This window comes from Vulpes lagopus, chromosome 17 (assembly GCF_018345385.1).
Source record: "Vulpes lagopus strain Blue_001 chromosome 17, ASM1834538v1, whole genome shotgun sequence".
Classification (NCBI taxonomy): Eukaryota; Metazoa; Chordata; class Mammalia; order Carnivora; family Canidae; genus Vulpes; species Vulpes lagopus.
Window position 1 is genome coordinate 14,827,363 of NC_054840.1, and position 19,894 is coordinate 14,847,256.

Sequence of the window (19,894 nt, forward strand, 5' to 3'; positions counted from 1 at the left end):
CTATCATTAATAAATAAAAATTAAAAAAAAAACATATAACATTGTGTAAGTTTAAGGTATACAGCATGTTGATTTGATGCACCTATATACTGTGATTACTACAGTAGCATTAGTTAACACCTCCATCACTTTTATCTTTTTTTAAAAAAATATTCAGTTTCATTGACTTTCTCTATTGTTTTTCTAGTCTCTATTTATTTCCCTCTGTTGTTATTTCCTCCCTTTTGCTAACTTTGGGCTTTGGTTTGTTCTTTCTGTAGTTGCTTGAGGTATAACATTAGATAAACATTTTTCCTTAATGTAGGTCTTTATTGTGATAAACTTCCCTCTCAGAAATGCTTTTACCACATCCCATAGGTTTTGGTTTATTTCCATTTTTGTTTGATGATTTCTTTTTTATTTTGCTTCTGATTTCTTTCATCCATTGGTTGTCCACAGACATGTTAATTTCCACATATCTTTTAATTTTCCATATTTCCTCCAATTGTTATTGATTTCTAGTTTCATACCACTGTAGTCAGGAAAGATACTTAAGATTTCAATATTCTTAAGTTTGCTAAGATTTGCTTAGTGACTTATCATATTATCTATCCTGGAGAATGTTTCATGTGCACTTGACAAGAATGTATATCATGCTTCTGTTGGGTGAAACATTCTGTATATGTCTGTTAGATCCATTTGGTTTAAAGTATAGTTCAGGTTCAGTTTCCTTACTGATTTTCTCTCTGTATCCATTGTTGGAAGTGGCAAACTGAAGTCCCCTACTATTATTATATCATTGTCTATTTCTCTCTTCAGATCTGTATTTGCTTAATATATTTAGGTGCTCCAATGATGAGGGTACACAGAATTGTAATATGTTGATGAAATGACCCCTTTATAATTATATAATGGACTTTTGTTTCTTGTTACCATTTTTGGCTTAAATTCTATTTTGTCTGATGTAAGTACAGCTGTTCCTGTTCTTTTTTGGTTTCTACCTTCATTAAATAGCTTTTTCTATCTCTTCACTTTAAGCCTATGTGTGTCCTTAAAGCTGATGTCTCTTATAGGCAGCATATAGTTGGGTCTTGTCTTTTTATCCACTCAGCCTCTCTCTGTCTTTTGATTGATGAATTCAATTCATTTACATTTAGAGTAATTATTGGTAGGTAAGAACTTACTAACGCCATCTTGTTTATTGCTTTTTGGTTGTTTTATAGTTCCATTGTTCTTTTTTTCCTTTCTTTTCTCCTACCTCTGTGCATTATTTTTCTATGGTACTATGCTGATTCCCCTCTTTTTATCTTTTGTGAATCAACTATAGGTTTTTGTTTTGTGGTTACCATGAGGCTTACATAAAATATCTTGTAACTACAATAGTCCATTTTAAGCTGATAGCAACTTAACTTCAATTGCATACAAAAAATCGACCCCTTTACCCCTCCCCTTTTGTTTTTGATGTTATAATTTTTTTTTTCAGATTTTATTTATTTATTCATGAGAGACAGAGAGGCAGAGACATAGGCAGAGGGAGAAGCAGGCTCTCTGTGGGGAGCCTGATGCAGAATGCCATCCCAGGACCCCGGGATCAGGACCTGAGCCAAAGGCAGAGACTCAACCACTGAGCCATTCAGGTGCCCCTATAATTTACCTTTTTATATTGTGTCTTCACTAACAAATTACAGTAGTCATAGTTATTTTTAGTTCTCTTGTCCTTTGATCTTACACTAAAGTGGTTAATACAACCACCATTCTACAGTATTAAGAGTAATCTGAATTTGACTATATACTTAGCTTTACCAGTATGCTGTCTACCTACATCTTACTAATTAGCATCCTTTTGCTTCAGCTGGAAGAACTTTCAGCAGTTCTTGTAAGGCAGGTCTAGTGGTGATGAACTCCTTCAGCTTTTGTTTGTCTGTTAAAGTCTCTATAGCTTCTTCCTTTCTGAAGGGTAACTTTGCCAGATACAGTATTCTTGATGGTCAGGTTTTCTTCTTTCAGCACTTTGAGTATATTATCCCACTCATTTCTGGCCTATAAGGTTTATGTTGAGAAATACACTCATGGTGGGGGACGAGGCATGCAGAGCACTGGGGGTGCCTATGGACCAAATGACGAGATTCACTATCATCCACATCCCATCAATGCCCTTCAAGAGTTCAATTTGCTGTCCTCTCAGCTTTTTCTTGTTTCCTCCCCCCCGGTCATGGAGTTCATGACTCACCACTCTGGATAGGGTGAGAGAGAAATGAGCCTCTTTGGCAGGGTCCCACACCGCTGGGGAAACCGGATGCTCACTCAAAACACTCCTTTTCTTCCAAAGGAAAGATCACAGGCCAAGAAGATCTTGGCCTTAAGCTGTGTTGCCTTGGGTTAAGAGTGATACAGGTAAAGCCAAACTGTTTCTCTTACCCCTGCCAATGCATCCAAACGCATACATAGATTTTTTGTTGTTGTTGTTTCAGTGGCATATTAGAACTTTTCCACTGGAAACTTGGTTCTTTTGGTACTTTTGTTTGTGGGTGATTGTCAAAGACAGTGTTTTCCAGGGGCTTCTGGACTGCAGCCAAAGGGACTAGAACCAGTTCACAGGCCACTGCAGAGTCCACAGCTGGGACCAACATCCGTATGGCCTATTACCTGTGCATGGATGGGCAAGACTCTTCCCAGATCCTGTGGCATACTGTACTGGATCCCAAAGCTCCTAGAAAGGCACTCTGATGGAGGCTAAATTGTTCCTGGGAAAGAAACACAAATAAGGGGCATCTTATTCAGTCATAAAGCTGACATCACTCCCCAAACAGAGCAGCCCCTCTCAGCAAGCTGAGCAAATTCAAGAACAGAAAACTTTAGACATCCCAGCTTTCTTTACCACAAAACCCTTGGATCCATCAACCACCTAACTCCTAACCTCTAGCTCTATTTCTTCAACTTTCAGCTTCATCTCTGTCCAGCTTTGCTTCTAAACTTTGAACTTTGTCCTGTTTTCTACCCTACGCTTGCTCTTTGGATTTGAAATGGACTTGGCCTCTCTGATTTATCCCCTCCTTATTCCCTGGCTCCATTCATCCTGCAGGATGTCAAGCCTAGGCTTCCAGGACCCAACATGTCATTTTCCACTGCTATTAAGCTCATCTAGAGTTCCCCTTGGGGACAGCTGGCAACAACAGACAATGGTTGGACATGCTACAATTATCATAAACACAGTCAGGTGGGGAAGGTACAATTCTGCTTGCTGCTTGCTACTCCTACCACCAGCAACAGCAGCACCTTTCCACATCCTGGGTGAGTGAGAAGGAACAGTATGGCTGAGCTCACCACCATCAAGGGCAACAAGGCATGTCCCCTATGTGTCTTACTCATAATTGCTTTTTCAGCACATACCAGTGTCTAACATGTTAGTAGGTTATTGATAAATTTGTGGAAATAATTAATCAGGAAAAGAGTGATACTATCTTTGATCTCCATCTCATTGTCCTTTAAAATAATTTAATAAACATGTACATTCCAATCAGGATGTGGGCCCTGCAAATATACATATAGATCAAATGAGTTACATGTAGTCCTTCCCCTCGGGCAGTTTACAGGCTCCCTTTAAGCACAAAGCCAGACACATTTTAGATACTGTGTGTGAAGAATTTCACTAGAGGTGTATGATAAAGTACTATGGGCACACAGATGGCACTGTACTGTACAGTATGTATGTATATGTTTGTATAGTATTTTATTCTATTCAAATGAGAGCCTGCAGGGAAAAAAAAAGTGACATTTGAGTTGGGCCTTGAAATATGAAGCAGTGTTTCAAAGAAACTTATAATGATGGGGATGAAAGTGACCACATTAGGATAGCCCCAGCCTGACAGCAGAGTGAGGTTCAGGTATGCTAGCATCCCTCTGGCCGACAGAGCTAATTGCTGACAGCAGTCTCTATCACAGAGAGTCCAGGACACACTTGAGATGTTCTAGGAGAACTGTGGGGAGCACAAGGTTTATGACAACTGCAACTCCCCCCAAACCTCCCAAGGCTGACTAATGATCCATGTAGCTCAGCCTGGAAAATGACTCAGGACACTGATCAGTTCTAAGGCTCTCTCAGTGGTTTCTGAGATACTCTAAACAGGCCATGGGGATCTAAGTCAGATGAGGACAAGTCTGGTTCCTCAGAGAGGGCCTGGAACCAACTGAGCTTCCAGAACACGGCTAGCTCTCTGTGTTCACTCCAGAAAAAGGATCTCCTGTAGTAATTCCTCAGCTCTTGAGACCACCAGAAAATAGCTTCCCTGGAGACCCAAGTTGGTCTGTACATATTGATGTAGACATAAACTAGGGGATACCCTCTTACCTGTAGCACTTATACAATAGATAGGATATAGGCTGCGACCCAGATACTGATGCCCATATGGGAAGAAAAAGTCCACAACCAGTAAGAATGTGATGGGGGTATATTAAAGCCAGAAGGTTCTCTCGTTTGACTAGTTAGAAAATAGCAAGTCCACCAAGCAAGAAGCTAGTTATACATAATTAAAGAGGAAGTGAGACCCTAAGCAGCACTGAATACAGGTGACCTGGAGGCCCTAGGAAAGCACCCAGGCTATGAATCAGGATTATTTGTATCTCTCCCCAACCTTCATCAGGGCTCTAGAGGCAGCACAGTTACTTACTGTTTGCCTATGGATAAATCATGTTTCTGTTAATAAGTATTGTCTACTTAAAAAGATAAAAATCTTTAAAAAGCGGGGAGGCGCCTACCTGACTCGGTCAGTGGGGTGTGCAACTCTCGATCTTGGGGCTGTGAGTGGAGCCCCACGTTGAGTGTAGAGGTTACTCAAAAAAAATAAAATCTTTAAAATACATAAATAAATATTATCAATAGTATTATCATAACTGAGGAAAGATTACATTTGCAAAGGAGAAACAAGCCTCATTTAAATTATCTTTATTATGAACTAGAATTAATGAGTAACAACAGCCTCTTTAAAAGTACCTAAGTTTCAGTTTTCAAGACAATTTCCCATTCATCATTCTATATGATGCTCATTAGCCCTGTAAGGAGGTGGGGCGGGTAAGACACTAACAGGCTACCTGGACGTGCCACTGTTTCACAGCCAATCAAGAGTCAAGCCCAAGAATTCCCAATTCTGTGGTTTCTTAAACCTCGCTGTGTGGCCACCAAGAAAACCACTGTGATCCACTCATTTTATTTAGCCATTTCCCGATTTCATCTGTGAGGTGCTTTCCATGTGAGTTTCTTTGGTGACAAATCCCTTTGCTTAGCATTCCAAAGCACCTAACTTCCTAATATCTACTATATACTTTATGAAAATGTTTCGTGGTAGTGTTTGAAACAAATAATACTCATCTTTCTTCTGTGTGTTCCCTTTTGTATGTGGTAAGAGGAATGTAAAACGATCTTCATTTCAGGCTTGTCTGAAATCACAATTTGGATAAGTGTACATTAAGGGTAGGTAAGACATGCTTGTTAGGGAGTTTTGAGGAATAATGAATCACAATTCAGACTTTTAAAAAATTCCATATATTGCCTTATTTTAAAATCTGAATTCAGGAATTAGGAAGGATGCCAGTGAAGTCTTTAACTGTTTACCATTGTATGGAAAGTGCCCAGTGCCCAACCCTGAGTAAGCAAGGCTCTCGGAGCATGCCCAATTGTCTCCAGTGTTTTTTTGGCTGGTCCCACCCACTGCACCTGACTCACCAGCATGTTCAGCATCATCTCCAAGACAGGATATGTGCCCCCTTACCCACCTGGCGTTCCATTTGCAGCTCTGGTCTCTGTAATCAATTAGCATTATACTGAAAAGAAGCATTGGCCCACATGTTGGAAGCGTAATAAATTTACACCAAAATCACAGAGGGAAAAATGGAAACCCCAGCAAAACAGCTTAATGAAACTTGGCACAGCAAGCATCGAATAAAAATGTCCTGCTCCTCTTTTTAAATCTGGGGACCTTGCTGCTGCTATTATTTGGAGGGCAGCAATAGCAAGGCAAAGAAGAGCAGAGGAAAGGAATAGGGAAGGAAAGAAAGAAGTTAGCTGGCCAAGGAGGTTCTAGTCTCGCTCCATTAGTCTTGTTCAAAACTACTAAGTCTCATCTGTCACTTAGTTTACTACATTAGTCTTTTAGGAATATTTAACAGTTGAACCCAAAGAAAACTCAAAAGGTTTGATATATTAATAGAATTTAAGAGACTGTGACACTTAAATAAAGAAACTTGGAGGTAGGAAGTTGCTTGTAAGACCTCTTATACCATGACACTCTTTTTAGACTTAAAAACAAAGCTCAAACTTGATTAAAAATTTTCAATAAAAGTTTTTGCAACACTCATGCTATTTATATATCTCTTTATTACATTTTTAAAAAGCAAACTCTGCCCTCAATGTGGTACGCGAACTCATGACCCCAGGATCAAGAGTGATATGCTCTACTGAGCCAGCCAGGCACCCCTTATAACACTCATCCTAAATGAAAATCACAAGACTCCGCCTGTCATGTTCTGACTATACCACAGTCCAATCATCTTTGGGAATCCATGAGCTTTCCTCTGATGCCAGACAGCACAGATTCCAATGTCGGTTCTGCCGACATAGCTGAACAACTTGGGGTAAAGTACTGAGCCATTTTTTACCACTTCCTAGCAGTATAATCTCGAATAAGTGAGTGTGATTTAACCTTCTTTCACCTCAGTTTCCTCACCTGAATGAAGACAATATTACCCACCTCAAAGTTTTTGAAAGGTTTACATGAATTAATGTACGTAAGGAACCTAGAATGATGTCCGACATGCAGTAAAAGCTGTTTGCCATTATAATTTCCTCTTAAGAACAGACATCCTCTAGGCCTGTTATCTCAACTAGAGTTGGTTATGCAAATTCCAACCATAAGCCCCAGGAAGTACAGAAAATGAGAAAACAAATACAAAGCCATGCTGAATCACACAAATTCCACATTCCATCTGCTAGCTTCAACCAGTGAGCTGCGGTTTTGCTTTCTCTCCTTTCCTTTGATCACCCTTTCGATCTAGAGATACAAGAAAGGTGATGAACTTGAAAGGCAAACAACAAGAAGTAGGAATCAGGAAATAAGCTGGTGGGCTTCAGACTGGACAGTCCGCCCGTTAGCATGCAATGCCTCACCTGCCCCAGTGCTGCTCTGACACAGTTCCATCTCTTTCCTGCCTACTTCCTGGCTACAGACACATGGAGGAATGGAGAGAAGTCTATGCTAGGATTGGCAAACTTTCAGAGCCATAAGATGTAGGAAAAAGGGCATGAATCAGCAAATCGGGCCTCTTATCTGTGGCTTGTCACACACCTCTTTGAGTGTCCTAGGGTGACTCACCTGAATTCTGTTCTATTTCATCTACAGAATGAGAACACCTATGCTATGTACCTCATAAAATGTGGAATTAAGTTGAAATAAGGCATGTAAAAGCATTTTGAGAAATACAAAGTACTATAAAAAGTTTCATTAGTGACAGGATTTGCATTAGTATAGCTTTTTCCCTACTGTTAACAGATGTTATACACAAAAAAGGTTCTATTATCAAATTAACTTAGCAGATGATGGGTTAAGAAAATTTTCCAGATTTCTCTACTTAGGATAGTGACCCCCCAACCCTATTAGATCCAATGTGCCTTTGTTGTAAACAAATTAACTCCGTAGCATCTCCCTTCCTACCCTGAAACAAAATTCACAGACACAGCCTATATAAACAATTTCCAAAAGAAACACCACCAACAAAATACTTATTTTAATACACAAATGCTTGGGAATAACTAAACCAAAAGACATAAGTAGTCAGACACTTGTATGAAGAATCATGGTGAATATGACAGCTCAAACAAGGCTACAAAGTTCCACTGTATCAGTGACTTAAATACAACCAGTGGGGTTTGCTCAAGTGTGCTTTTCTGCAATAGTAAATAATTCTTGGCAAAGCTCCAAACAAAATACAATGTTCCCTTGATTTGCATGGTCACTGTACTAAGACAATCAGTGTCCATTATAAAATCACAACTACTTTGTATTTATGTGTAAAACAGAGTTGGGTCCTAAGCTTAATTATAAACAGATTTTTCAGCTATATGACCATAATGACAAGGGTAAGTCCTTGAGGACCAGAGATAACTCTTGCTTTATGTGGGACTCTCGGTGCACTATAAGCTAGCTAGTGTCCATAACCTCTAGGCCAGTCAGTATGACAATAAAACACTCCCACAAGTTTATAATTTAGAAAACATTCCCTAGGGGACAGTACCACTCCACTGAGAATCACTGATATAAGGCTTTGTTCAAAGAGTCTTTAACATGACAATGTGACCTAGAAGAGGAAAACATTAGAACACTTTACAACAGAACACTTTTCTCTCCCAAGTAGCTTCTAAGAAGACTATCGTTTCACTAATCACACTTTGGGAAATACTGATATTATTATTTTTTTAAATATTTAATTTTAAAAAAGCATATTAAGTAACCCGCCACAAGTGAACAGCAATAAGAAGGTTCTGGAGATATGTTTTCCTGGGAAGTCTGATGCTTGGCTATGAATTGGGAAACAAAGACAGAAGGAAACACAAAATAAAATGTCCTTATAATATGCACGCCATTGACAAATACTTGAGGCAGGCAGTGTAACCTTCCTCCAGGAAGCTTAGTATTATTGCCTTGCTGGAAGGGAAAAACATTGGTTTGACTATAATAAGGCCTCTGGTATCCTAAGAGTCTTCTTTAGCATATGAAGAATGTTTTGACACTTCCCTTAACTCCTCCCCCCAGCCCCAAAGCATATAATGGGTTGCCCCTCACAATTCCAGAGCAGTAGGGAGCAGCAGGCAGCAGCAGCAGTTCTTTCATTTTGCTGAAGCAAGTCTCAAGAATTTTTTTGGCCATTGGCTCCGGACCCCAAAGAACCTTATATATATTCAAAAGCTGCATCAGCTGGACCTCTCCATGTGTGTTACCAACTGGGGTCCTCGGGCTCTCCAAGCAATTGAACTTGGGGCCAAGCAGGAATTTCAGGGAAGACTTTTACTGGGGTTTATGCTCAAGCATGATGGAGAGGGTTCTTCAGTTGACTCCCCAAACAAAGGCTGGGGAGAGTTTTTAACGAGGCTACGGCAGGAAAAGGAGTGCTGGCTAATCATGCAGGGGCAAGGAGAGATCCAAAAGTTGGATGCACAGGTGCAGTGGACAGCACAGGCTTGCATGCTGTGCTCTGCATCTCATGTCTCATTAGCATGTTAAATCTCCACTCCTGGGCATGATTTTTAGTATTATAATGAGGGAAAAAGTTGGTGAAAGATCAGCACTGGGGTCCAATTTGGCATAGACTGGCTTGGTCTGCACCAGTCTTCCTAATCAAGTCTCTCCTACTGCTTCCACATTCCTACAAGTTATGCTACTAAAAGGGGAGTAGTGTTTCTGCTACCTAGGAACCCCGGTTTTGCAATCAAGATTGAGGAGACCGGACTCCTCTCCCTGCTCTATCTCAAATGTGTCAATAATACAGAAAAAAATATCATCTCTCCAAACACAAGAAGTTCATGGAAACTTTTGTCGGACACTCAGACATCACACACACAGCCTGAATTTTATTAGTGCCATTTAGAAGAAATGGTAAGAAAGTTTGATATTTGGAGTCCAGGCTATTGCTTGGAAATAACTTTATGGTCCTTGGACATATTAACACACACATTTATTTTTCAAGGCTTATACATTTCTCTTATGTTCATTTCCCAAAGGTAAATGGGATTTCTAGACCAGTCCAGTGAATGAGGCAGATAATAACTATTTTTTAATTATCAATTCAACAGACAAAATTAAAATATTTATTTCCATGGTTTCTCCAAACCTGCAGATTTTATAAGCATTGAAAGATATGTTTAAATCGTAAAAATCTTCATTTTCTTTTTTAAAATTTCCTTTGAATTTTTAGATTTAAATTGTTAACATACAGTATGTATTAGTTTCAGAGGCAGAGGTCAGTGATTCAGTCTGATATCTATATCAGTGTTCCTTAAATCATGTGCCCTCCTTAATGCCCATCACCCAGTCACCTCATCTCTTCACCCCCTCCCCTCCAGCGACCCTGTTTGTTTCCTATGATTAAGAGTATCTTCTGGTTTGCCTCTCTCTCTTATCTTGTCTTATAAAATCTGTATTTTTAGATTTTACTTCTCCCAAATAAGGCTTTAATTCATAACCTAATGACTACTAGAAAAATAACTGACAGCCTCACTACTCAGGGCCTGGTGAAACTAAAAATGTCCCAATCTCTACCTGAAGTGGAAGAAAGAGACTCCAATAAGTAATTACAGAGCAATCAGGTGAATGCTATGAGCTGCAGGACCACAGAGGAAAATACCTCACCCAACCTGGACGCTCAGAAAAAGTTTCTTAAAAACTAATTAGTAGGGGGCCAACATCATCTCCTTAATGACATGGTCAATACATTTTTATCAGATTTAAGAGAAGTGTGAGAAAAGTAGATCTGATTTTAAAAGTACTTAGTGTGCATTGGTGCCATCTGGTGGACATTTTTAAATAAAGCTAACGTAAAGAATCTGGGGCTTTAAAAAAAAAGCAAGCAGAAAAACACGTTTTTATTATTTTGCAACATAGTTTATCTTCTAGTTTCTGTAACTTGGAAACCAATGTATCAATTCACTTCTAGGTTTCCTAACTCAGGTCACTTACTACATGGTCACACCTCATCTTCATTCAGATTTGTGAATGGGTTAAGTTATTGCAGTATATGTAAAGTAAGTGTTTGACAGTGGTGTTGCAAAGGAAATTCAAATGAAATGGACAACAAAGGAGCAGGGTTTTTCCCATTTTAAAACCCGCTTCAATTCATCCAAGAGTTTTTAGTGAAAAGACTTACTTAAAACTAAATTATGGATATCAATGGCCCTACTTAAATAAAATGCAGAGAAGCACAAACCTTAAGGAGAAATAAATTATTATAACGACATCAGTTAAATATTTCTATTTAATAAAGGACATTATTTGCAAATTTAACAAGTAATAAAATGAGTGAAGATAGTGATGTCTGAAGCCGAGGGTTATTTACAAGACATTTCTTCAATCCAAGAAAAACCAAAGAGGAGGAAAGAAAATGAATAAGCATGGACCAAAAACAGAAATGAAAAGATACTCAGCATAAATCTCATAAATATAATTAAAGTGAGATACCACTTTACACCTCTCAGGTTGGCAAAAAATGACTTATAAAGGGTATTAGCAAGTGCTAGTGAAAAAATGAGGAAATGAGCCTCAAGTATTTCTGTTGGAAAGAAATCTGGTCAGTACTTAGTTAAGTATGCATGTATTCTACAACCCAACAATCCTGTTCCTATGTGTATTAGTTACTTATCACTGTGTAACAAATTAACCCAAGGTTTAGAGGCTTAAAATGACAAATGTGTATTATCTCAAAGTTTCTGTGGGTCAGGAATCCAAATGTGGCTTGGTTAGGCACCTCTGAGTTCAGGTTTCTCAGAAGATTCAGTCAAGGGTCAGCTGGGGCTACAATTATCTCAAGGGTAAAAGTGGAAACTATCTGCTTATCTGCTTGCTGGTTTACTCTCACAGCTGTTGGTCAGAGATATAAGTTCCCTACCACATAAACCTCTCACAGGGCAGTTTACAACATAACAGCTTGTCTCCCTCAGAGAAGAGAGAATGAGAAATGGTGAGCAAGACAAAAGTCACAGATCTTTGGTAAACTATTTAGAAGTGACATCTCATCACATTTTCCCTATTCAATTCATTATAAAAGAATCAGTTGGTCCGGACCATATTAAAGGGGAGGAATTTAAATGAGGGCATGAATATAGGGAGGCAAGAATCATCGGGAACCATTTTAAAGGCTGCTGACCACAATAGCTATATATCCCAGAAACTCTCAAAAGATCAACAATAAAAAAGGCATGAAGCTGTTCATTGTAGTATTGTGTGAAGGGTAGCTGCAGGCAACTTAAGATGCCCATCAATGGGGAAATAGATGAGAAGACAAAATGTGATGTAAGCATATGGAAGGATACTATGCAATCAGAAACAGTGAACCAAATTTATACACAACCACATGGATCCACTTTAAAAACATAAGGATGAAATGGTTAAAGAAGATGTGGTGTATATACACAATGGAATATTACTCAGCCATCAGGAAGGACAAATACCTACCATTTACATCAACGTCGATGGAACTAGAGGGTATTATGCTGAGTGAAACAAGTCAATTGGAAAAAGACAATTATCATGTGGTCCCACTCCTATGTGGAACATAAGAAATGGTGAAAGGGACCATAAGAGAAAGTAGGGAAACTAGGTGGAGAAAAATTAGAGAGGAAGACAAACCATGAGAGTCTCCTAACTCTGGGAAACAAAGGGTTGCAGAAGGGGGTGAGGGTGGAGTAACTGGGTGATGAGCACTAAGGAGGGCATGTGAGTAGATGAGCACTGGGTGTTAACTCCATGTTGGCAAATTGAATTTAAATAAAACAAACAAAAAAAACCCCATAGGGCTGAGTGTAATAAAGTAATGCACAACAGCCTTTATTTAAATTTAACCCATGAATAACATTAGGTATCTTTCAAGAATTTCTAAGTATCTATAAAGAAGTGTGGAAGATAGACACATATGCTAAGGGTGACAAAGAAGAAAAAAATTGGGCACAATGATTTCCATGGACCAAAATCAACATGCCACAAAATAAGTACAACCAATTGAATTCTGTGGTTTTAAAGGCGTTAAAAACAAAGCAAAGAAGACAGGAGTAAAACGAATGCATCCCTCTGTGGTGGTGCTCAAGCCTCCCAGTTCTCCTTCCTAAAGATAACCAGTTACTGATTATAAATTCACTTCACCTACCCTTCTATACGCTATTCTGAACATCTTGGGGCAGGGGACATCAAACTGTATTTCTAAGCTCTTTTGCCAGGTGGTTTCCTGTTAGGCAGTGAAGGGAACCAAGGAAGCTGAGGAAAAAGAAAGGCTCGGGCTCCCGATGTGTAACAGTTGCTGGCAGATACCTGTGCTGCTCTGAGGATGGCATGATTCCAGATAAGAAACCGGGGCAGACACAGCACCCATTGGTTGGTAAAGTGACCTCTTCGGTAGATCCAGGCCTGCCTCTGAGTACAGCAACAGGTCAGAGGTCTGCAACATCTGCAGCTCCTGATCTTCCTTTTTCACTCCAGGCCCATCTGTATTCCTTTCTGCACTTCTCCTTTATGTCAGTGCACAGTACAAACCATCTGAAATATACTGGTTTCCTATTAACCTCATAATAGGACCCCACAATTTTAAATACCTGAATTACCATTTTACAAATGAGAAACGTGAGTCAGAAAAAGTACCTCCTTGCCTGAGAGCCACAGCTGGGATATGAACCTAGGATTTCTGGCTCCTGAGCCTGTGTACTTAACTATATAGTTTCTATACTTGCTGTCAAACACTTCAAAGTAGAGTAAAACTACATTTCCACAGGAAAGAAAGAAATGAGACTGGTAAAGACAACTAAATAATGCCTGTGGCATTATTTAAGTAAACATTTATTTTGTATCACCATGTCTTGGGGGAAAAAAAGTGTAATGAAAACAGTTATATGATAAAAGACATCACTGGCCTCCCTTCCTTCTTGATAGATCCATTCATATGCTTGGAGAAAAAACTGAGTATGGTTCCATACATCATCCTACAGATCTAATGCTCAACTTTCCATGGTTGAGTCAGTGGCAAGTGCCAGATCAAGTAAAGACAGTAACAGACCTACAACCCATGTTAGATTGTTTTGCATCAAACACTGTTTTGTTTTGTTTTGTTTTTTAATTAAAAGAGGGGCACCAGGGTGGCTCAGTCAGTTAAGCATCTGACTCTTGGTTTTGGCTCAGGTCATGATCTCAGGATTGAGAGATCAAGCCCTGCATCGGGCTCCACACTCAGTGAAGAGTCTTCTTGGGACTCCCTCCCCTTTCCCCTCTGTCCTCCACCTCCCAGCCCCACGCGCTCTCTCTCTTTCTCTCTCACAAATAAATCTTTAAAAAAATAATTAAAAGAAATACGAAGGCAAATCATACCACAATCTTCAAAATTCTCTTTAAAAAATTTCTAGTATTCTTGCTTGCACAGGAAATTCTAAAACCACAGACAAGGGGGAAAGTATAGGACATTGGTGATGTTATTTATCATCACTTAACTAGATCAGAGGCCAAAGCCAGGGGTTAATAGATGATTTTATTCCTGAAACTGATAAGACTCCACTCAAATCCTGTGAGCTTCAGTTTATTCCCAAATATCTGACAGCAAAAGAAAATGCTACCATGAATATGAGCACATCCATGGCTCTGAACACTCCTATCAGAAGGAAATTGCTTTTAATTTCCTGACACAGAAGTTCCTCTGGGTTGCCGAAACTGAAAATTATTAGTTCTCTGTTAGTTGCCTTCTCCCTAATAACCTCTCATAAATTGAGGACTCTCTCTTCTCTTTTCCCTACTTAATATCTATCCTCTTTTCTTTTGTTCATATCAGCAATTACATTAAAAGAAAAAAATGGGCTCTTTTTTGAGACTCTTCTAAATGAATTGCAGTAGGGCAGCCCAGGTGGTTCAGCGGTTTAGCGCCACCTACAGCCCAGGGTGTGATCCTGGAGACCCAGGATCCAGTCACACGTCAGGCAGGCTTTCTGCATGGAGCCTGCTTTTCCCTCTGCCTGTGTCTCTGCCTCTCTCTCTCTGTGTCTTTAATAATAAATAAAATCTTAAAAAATAAAAATAAATAAATTGCATTAGATATAACTGAATAAACACACACTTTAGTCACTTTCGCTTTTCTCTAAGGAATATCTGATTATCAAAGATGAATAAATTATGCAATAAAATGTCAATATTCATTCATTTCTTTCAAATCAATTGATAACAGCAAAGAATTCTTTCTTTTCCTCTAAATATTAGCTCCTAGGATCCCAGGATCACACCCTGAGCCAAAGGCAGACATTCAACCACTGAGCCACCCAGGCACCCCTGATCCTTAACTTTGAATTCTAAAATAATTATATACTCACAGGAAAAACAAAAACAAAAATAACATAAAGGGAGATCCTGTGCATTTCTCACCCAGCCTCCCACCAATATGACATAATTATAGTATAGTATCAAAACCAGGAAACTGATACTGACAACAATCCACAGAACTTAGTCAGATTTTGTGTTACAAGCATTTGTGTGTATGTGTGTGTGTACATGAGTGCACGCATTCACGTGTATACAATTTTATCACCTGGATAGTTTCACGTGACCACCACCACAATCAAGAAATGTTTCATCACCGGGGCACCTGGGTTGGCTCAGTTGGTTAAGTGCCAGACTCTCGATTTCAGCTCAGGTCATGATTTCAGGTCCGTGAGATGGAGCCCCAGGTCAGGCTCTGTGCTCAGTGTGGAGTCTGAGATCCCTTCTCTCCCTTTGCCCCTTAGGGCTCATGCTCTTTCTCTCTCAAATAAATAAAATCTTTAAAAGAGGATTTTTTTTTTTTTAAAAAAAGAACTGTTTCGGGATCCCTGGGTGGCGCAGTGGTTTGGCGCTTGCCTTTGGCCCAGGGCGCGATCCTGGAGACCCGGGATCGAGTCCCACGTCGGGCTCCCGGTGCATGGAGCCTGCTTCTCCCTCTGCCTGCGTCTCTGCCTCTCTCTCTCTCTCTCTCTCTGTGACTATCATAAATAAATAAAAAAATTAAAAAAAAAAAAAAAGAACTGTTTCATCACCAAGAAGCTCCCTCATGCTATCCTGTCACAGCCACACCCAACCTCCACACACACCTCATCCCTAAACTCTGGCCATCACTAAGCTGTTCCTCATCTCTGTAAGTTTGTTGTTTCAAGAATGTTATCTAAACAGAACCACACAGTATGTAACCTTTTGAAATTGTTTTTTTCCATTCAGCATAATTCCCCTGAGATCCATCCAGATTGTTATCAAGAGTTCATTCCTTTATATTGATGAATAATATCCTATGGTACAAATGTACAAGTATATTTATAGCAACAGTATTTAATTCTCTAAAAATGTTTTTCCTAACAAAATCTTACATGAAAACCAAATATCTAAATGAAAATGAAGCTGGTCAGCCTGACACAAGAGTCAGGAAAACCTGGAGCTAGGTCATCTTAACTCACCCCCTAGGGCACGTTCCAGATCATTATTTAAACCATTAGAACCTATTATACAGAAAGAAGAATATATGGGCATGAAACCAAAAATAATTTTTGTGCCCACTCAGAATAACAGTGAAAGTAAGAGTGACCATCAAGCTGCTCTAAGGGAATCTATAGGAGTACATTTACTGTCACCTGAACTTTAACCTGAATTAAGCAAGTAGGAAAAAGGGAGGTTGCCTATTTCTATAATAAAAAAAAGTACTATCCACTAACAATTGCTTAATGAAATAAATTTTAAAGATGCAAAGACTATCAGTTATTGCCAATAATGCTGCATAAGAAACCACTCCAAAACTCAACAGCTTAACAATAATCACTTACTATCACATTCATGGGTTTCTCAGCTGTTTAGGACACTAACTGTTCCACTCTGAGCCAAGTTGGGGAAGGCAGTAACTACTACCCAGGGATATTCTTCTCACAGTGATGAAAGAAAGACAAAAATACAAGTGCAAATAAGCATCTTAATCCTACCCTCTTACCATATCTGCTAACATCTTATTGTCAAAGCAAGTCACACAGCCAAATCCAAAGTTCAGAGGCAAAGAAATGCCTTCTACCAGCATGAAGATAGGGCAAATACCACACACAGGAGACTTGCTATATCCCCAAATATTTCCTCCATCTGAATATGAATATGCCTTTGCTCAAGCCTTTGGTCTCTGACAAAAATGGAAATACTGTCAGGGGTGACACTTTACTCCATACCTATTTATTTGTCCCTTAGTATCAAAGTATTTCTTATGATAAGAAAGAAAGGGCAAACAAGACTAGGGAAGGCAAAGAGTAAGAGATTGGGGGGCCAACCCCAAACAAACTGTTTGCTAACTTACAAATTTACCTAGAATCAGAATCTATCTTTTCTCACAAGAGAAAAGACAAATACTACAATGGAACTCTACAATCAAAATACAAATTTTTTAAGATCCTCTTTGAAGACAGAATTCTACATTCCAGATCATTCGAGTTATTACCACTGCAGAAATCTATCTGGTAATAGTCCATGGAGACTTGCATAACCACTTGTTTACACTGTCACTCCTGAATGCAGATGAACACTGATTTTATCTCAGCCTTTCTCAAGTTGTCAGCCCTTCAACATTATTCTGATCCAAATGTATAAAGGAAAACACAGAAAAACACGTATTTTGTACTTCTTAGATACCACTCAAAAAATTCCCTTCTGATTGAAGAGACTACCTTCTCTGTACAGGTCCTCTGTCCATGTGATTATCTGTAAACACCACTTGTGCTATTATATACAATAAAGTACCGTGGAGGAAGAAAACAACTTACTGTGTTAAACTGAACAGTCTTATGTTAACACTACAACATCAAACCTCTGTGGTTAATTAGCACCCCTCGCATAAAATTTACCAAAGTTTAGAATTAAATGCAGGTTCTATTTCTATAAATAAAATGAGAGCTTGAACATCATGAACAACTCTCCCTACAAATCCCATTCACCATCTCTCCAATGCCATTAAGATCTGCTTGGTTTCTTATTTTATGAATAGACTTGTAAAGGAATTGGTTAAAGCCAAACTATACCCAACAAAAATTTCTGCCCTTTATTTCAAACTATTCACATAAACCAGATAGTATTACTAACTACATATTTGAGGACCTATGCATTGTGCTGTATCTGCAGTGCCCTAAAGAAATGTATAGTCTAGTTAGAGAGAAAGACAAATATATATAAAAATGGTAATAATAACTCAGGAAGCATGTAAAAACTAACAAAGGAGGATGGGTAGTAACTGCTACAGAAGTTCAACAAACAGATCACTGTGGACTGGGCCTCACCTGAGTTAAGCTATAAAACATTCAGTGAAGAGAGAGAACATGTCAAACATCAGAATAGCAGAATATAAAAGAGACACTCTCATAAACTGTACCACATGGTAGTTATCTATCTAGAAAGGATTTTGTAATACGTCCTGGGATTCTTATATATTCTTTGACATAGTTACTTCCTTCGGAAGAAAATTATGAACAAAATACAGATTTTTATGGGGCAGGAGGGGTGGGAACCAACCTGGAAAGGCCCAACTTCAGAGACCAGCTAATAAAATGTTGATATATAGTCTATCAATTGTCTTAACACCACAACAATGCTGTACAATGACCACAAACCCTCAGCGGTTTTCAAGGGGTATTGCTCATGTCTGCGGTCAGCTGGGGGATTGGCTCGAAGGCTCTGCTTATCTTAGCTAGGCTTACTCACATGTTTGAGGGCTGGCTGGCTTTCTCTAGAGCAACTGGGGCGACTTGGTCTGTCTCTTCTTCCAACACTCAACCAGGCAAGTTCTCAGAGCTCTGATACAGGTCCCAAGCCATTTGGAAACCTAAGCTCAGAATTTCCACCTCCTTCTAACCGCCAAAGCCCAGTGTAAGAGTAGAAGGACACTACAAAGTTATATCAGGGGTCAGCAAACTACAGACCACAGGCAAAATGTGGCCAACTGCCTATTTTTTTTTAAGTTTTATTAGAATATAGCCTTTCCCTGGACACCTGAGTAGCTCAGCGGTTGAGCATCTGCCTTCAGCTCAGGGCGTGATCCTGGAGTTCCGGGACTGAGTCCCACATCCGGCTCCTTGTGGGGAGCCTGCTTCTCCCTCTGCCTGTCTCTGCCTCTCTGTGTCTCTCATGAATAAATAAATAAAATCTTAAAAAATAAATAAAAGAATATAGCCTTTCCCTTTCATTTACATATTGGCTATGGCTCTCATTCATGCTACATAAACAGAATAGTTACAACAGACACTGTATGACCTGCAAAATCTTAAATAAATGTTTATTATTTGCTCCTAGGCAATAGGATAAAGGGAATGAGACACAGGGAAAAGTGAAGAATTAAGACTATTTCTGCAATCTACCAGTGGGGTGTTGGTTTATTATTATACATAGTTAAGACTTTTTAATGGCTTAGAAAAGACTTATAAAATAATGCTAAAAAGTCAAAGAAGGTAAAAAAAAAACAAACTGTACAGACAGTATGATCTCCCCTCTACAGAATCATGCATAAGTAAAGTACATGTATTATATTTAATTCACATACATATATTATTTTCATATATATTTTTAAAGGTAAGCCACAGACTAGGAGAAAATATTTGCAAGATACATATCTGATAAAAAGGACCTATATCTGAAATACCAAAGAACTCTTAAAACTCAATAAGAAAACAGTCCAGTTTAAAAATAGGCAAAATATCTGCACAGATACCTCATCAAAGAAGATACACAGATGGCAAATAAGCATATAAAAGATGATCACATTTGTCATCAAGGAACTGTAAATTACAATGAGATACTACTACCCACCTATTAGATTAACTACTCACTACCCACCTAATAGAATAAAATTTAAAAAACTGACGATACCAAATGCTGCTAAGGATGCAGAGCAACAGGGACTCTTATACCTTGTTGGTGGGAATGCAGAATGGTGTAACCATTATGGAAGACAGTTTAGCAGCCTCTCCCAAAATCGAACATACTGTTTTCACAAGCTCCAGCAATCTTGCTCCTAGATATTATTCAGTTAATTTGAAAACCTATGTTCACACAAAACCCTGCACATGGAAGTTCACTGAAGGTTTATTCATAATCACCAAAAGCTGGAAGTAACCAAGATGAATGGATAGGTGAATAAACAAAGTAGG

The 19,894-nt window shown here is 39.0% G+C and overlaps 1 protein-coding gene across 1 annotated transcript in view; it reads right to left on the reverse strand.

Moving 5' to 3' along the window:
• Positions 1–1,030: 1,030 nt before the first annotated feature.
• Positions 1,031–19,894, reverse strand: part of NMD3 (NMD3 ribosome export adaptor) — a 56,685-nt gene continuing 37,821 nt past the window's right edge. The window contains exon 17 of the mRNA XM_041731678.1: positions 1,031–2,723. Within this exon, the coding sequence (XP_041587612.1) occupies positions 2,713–2,723 (11 nt within the window). The 3' untranslated portion in view covers positions 1,031–2,712. The remainder of the gene's footprint in view (positions 2,724–19,894) is intronic.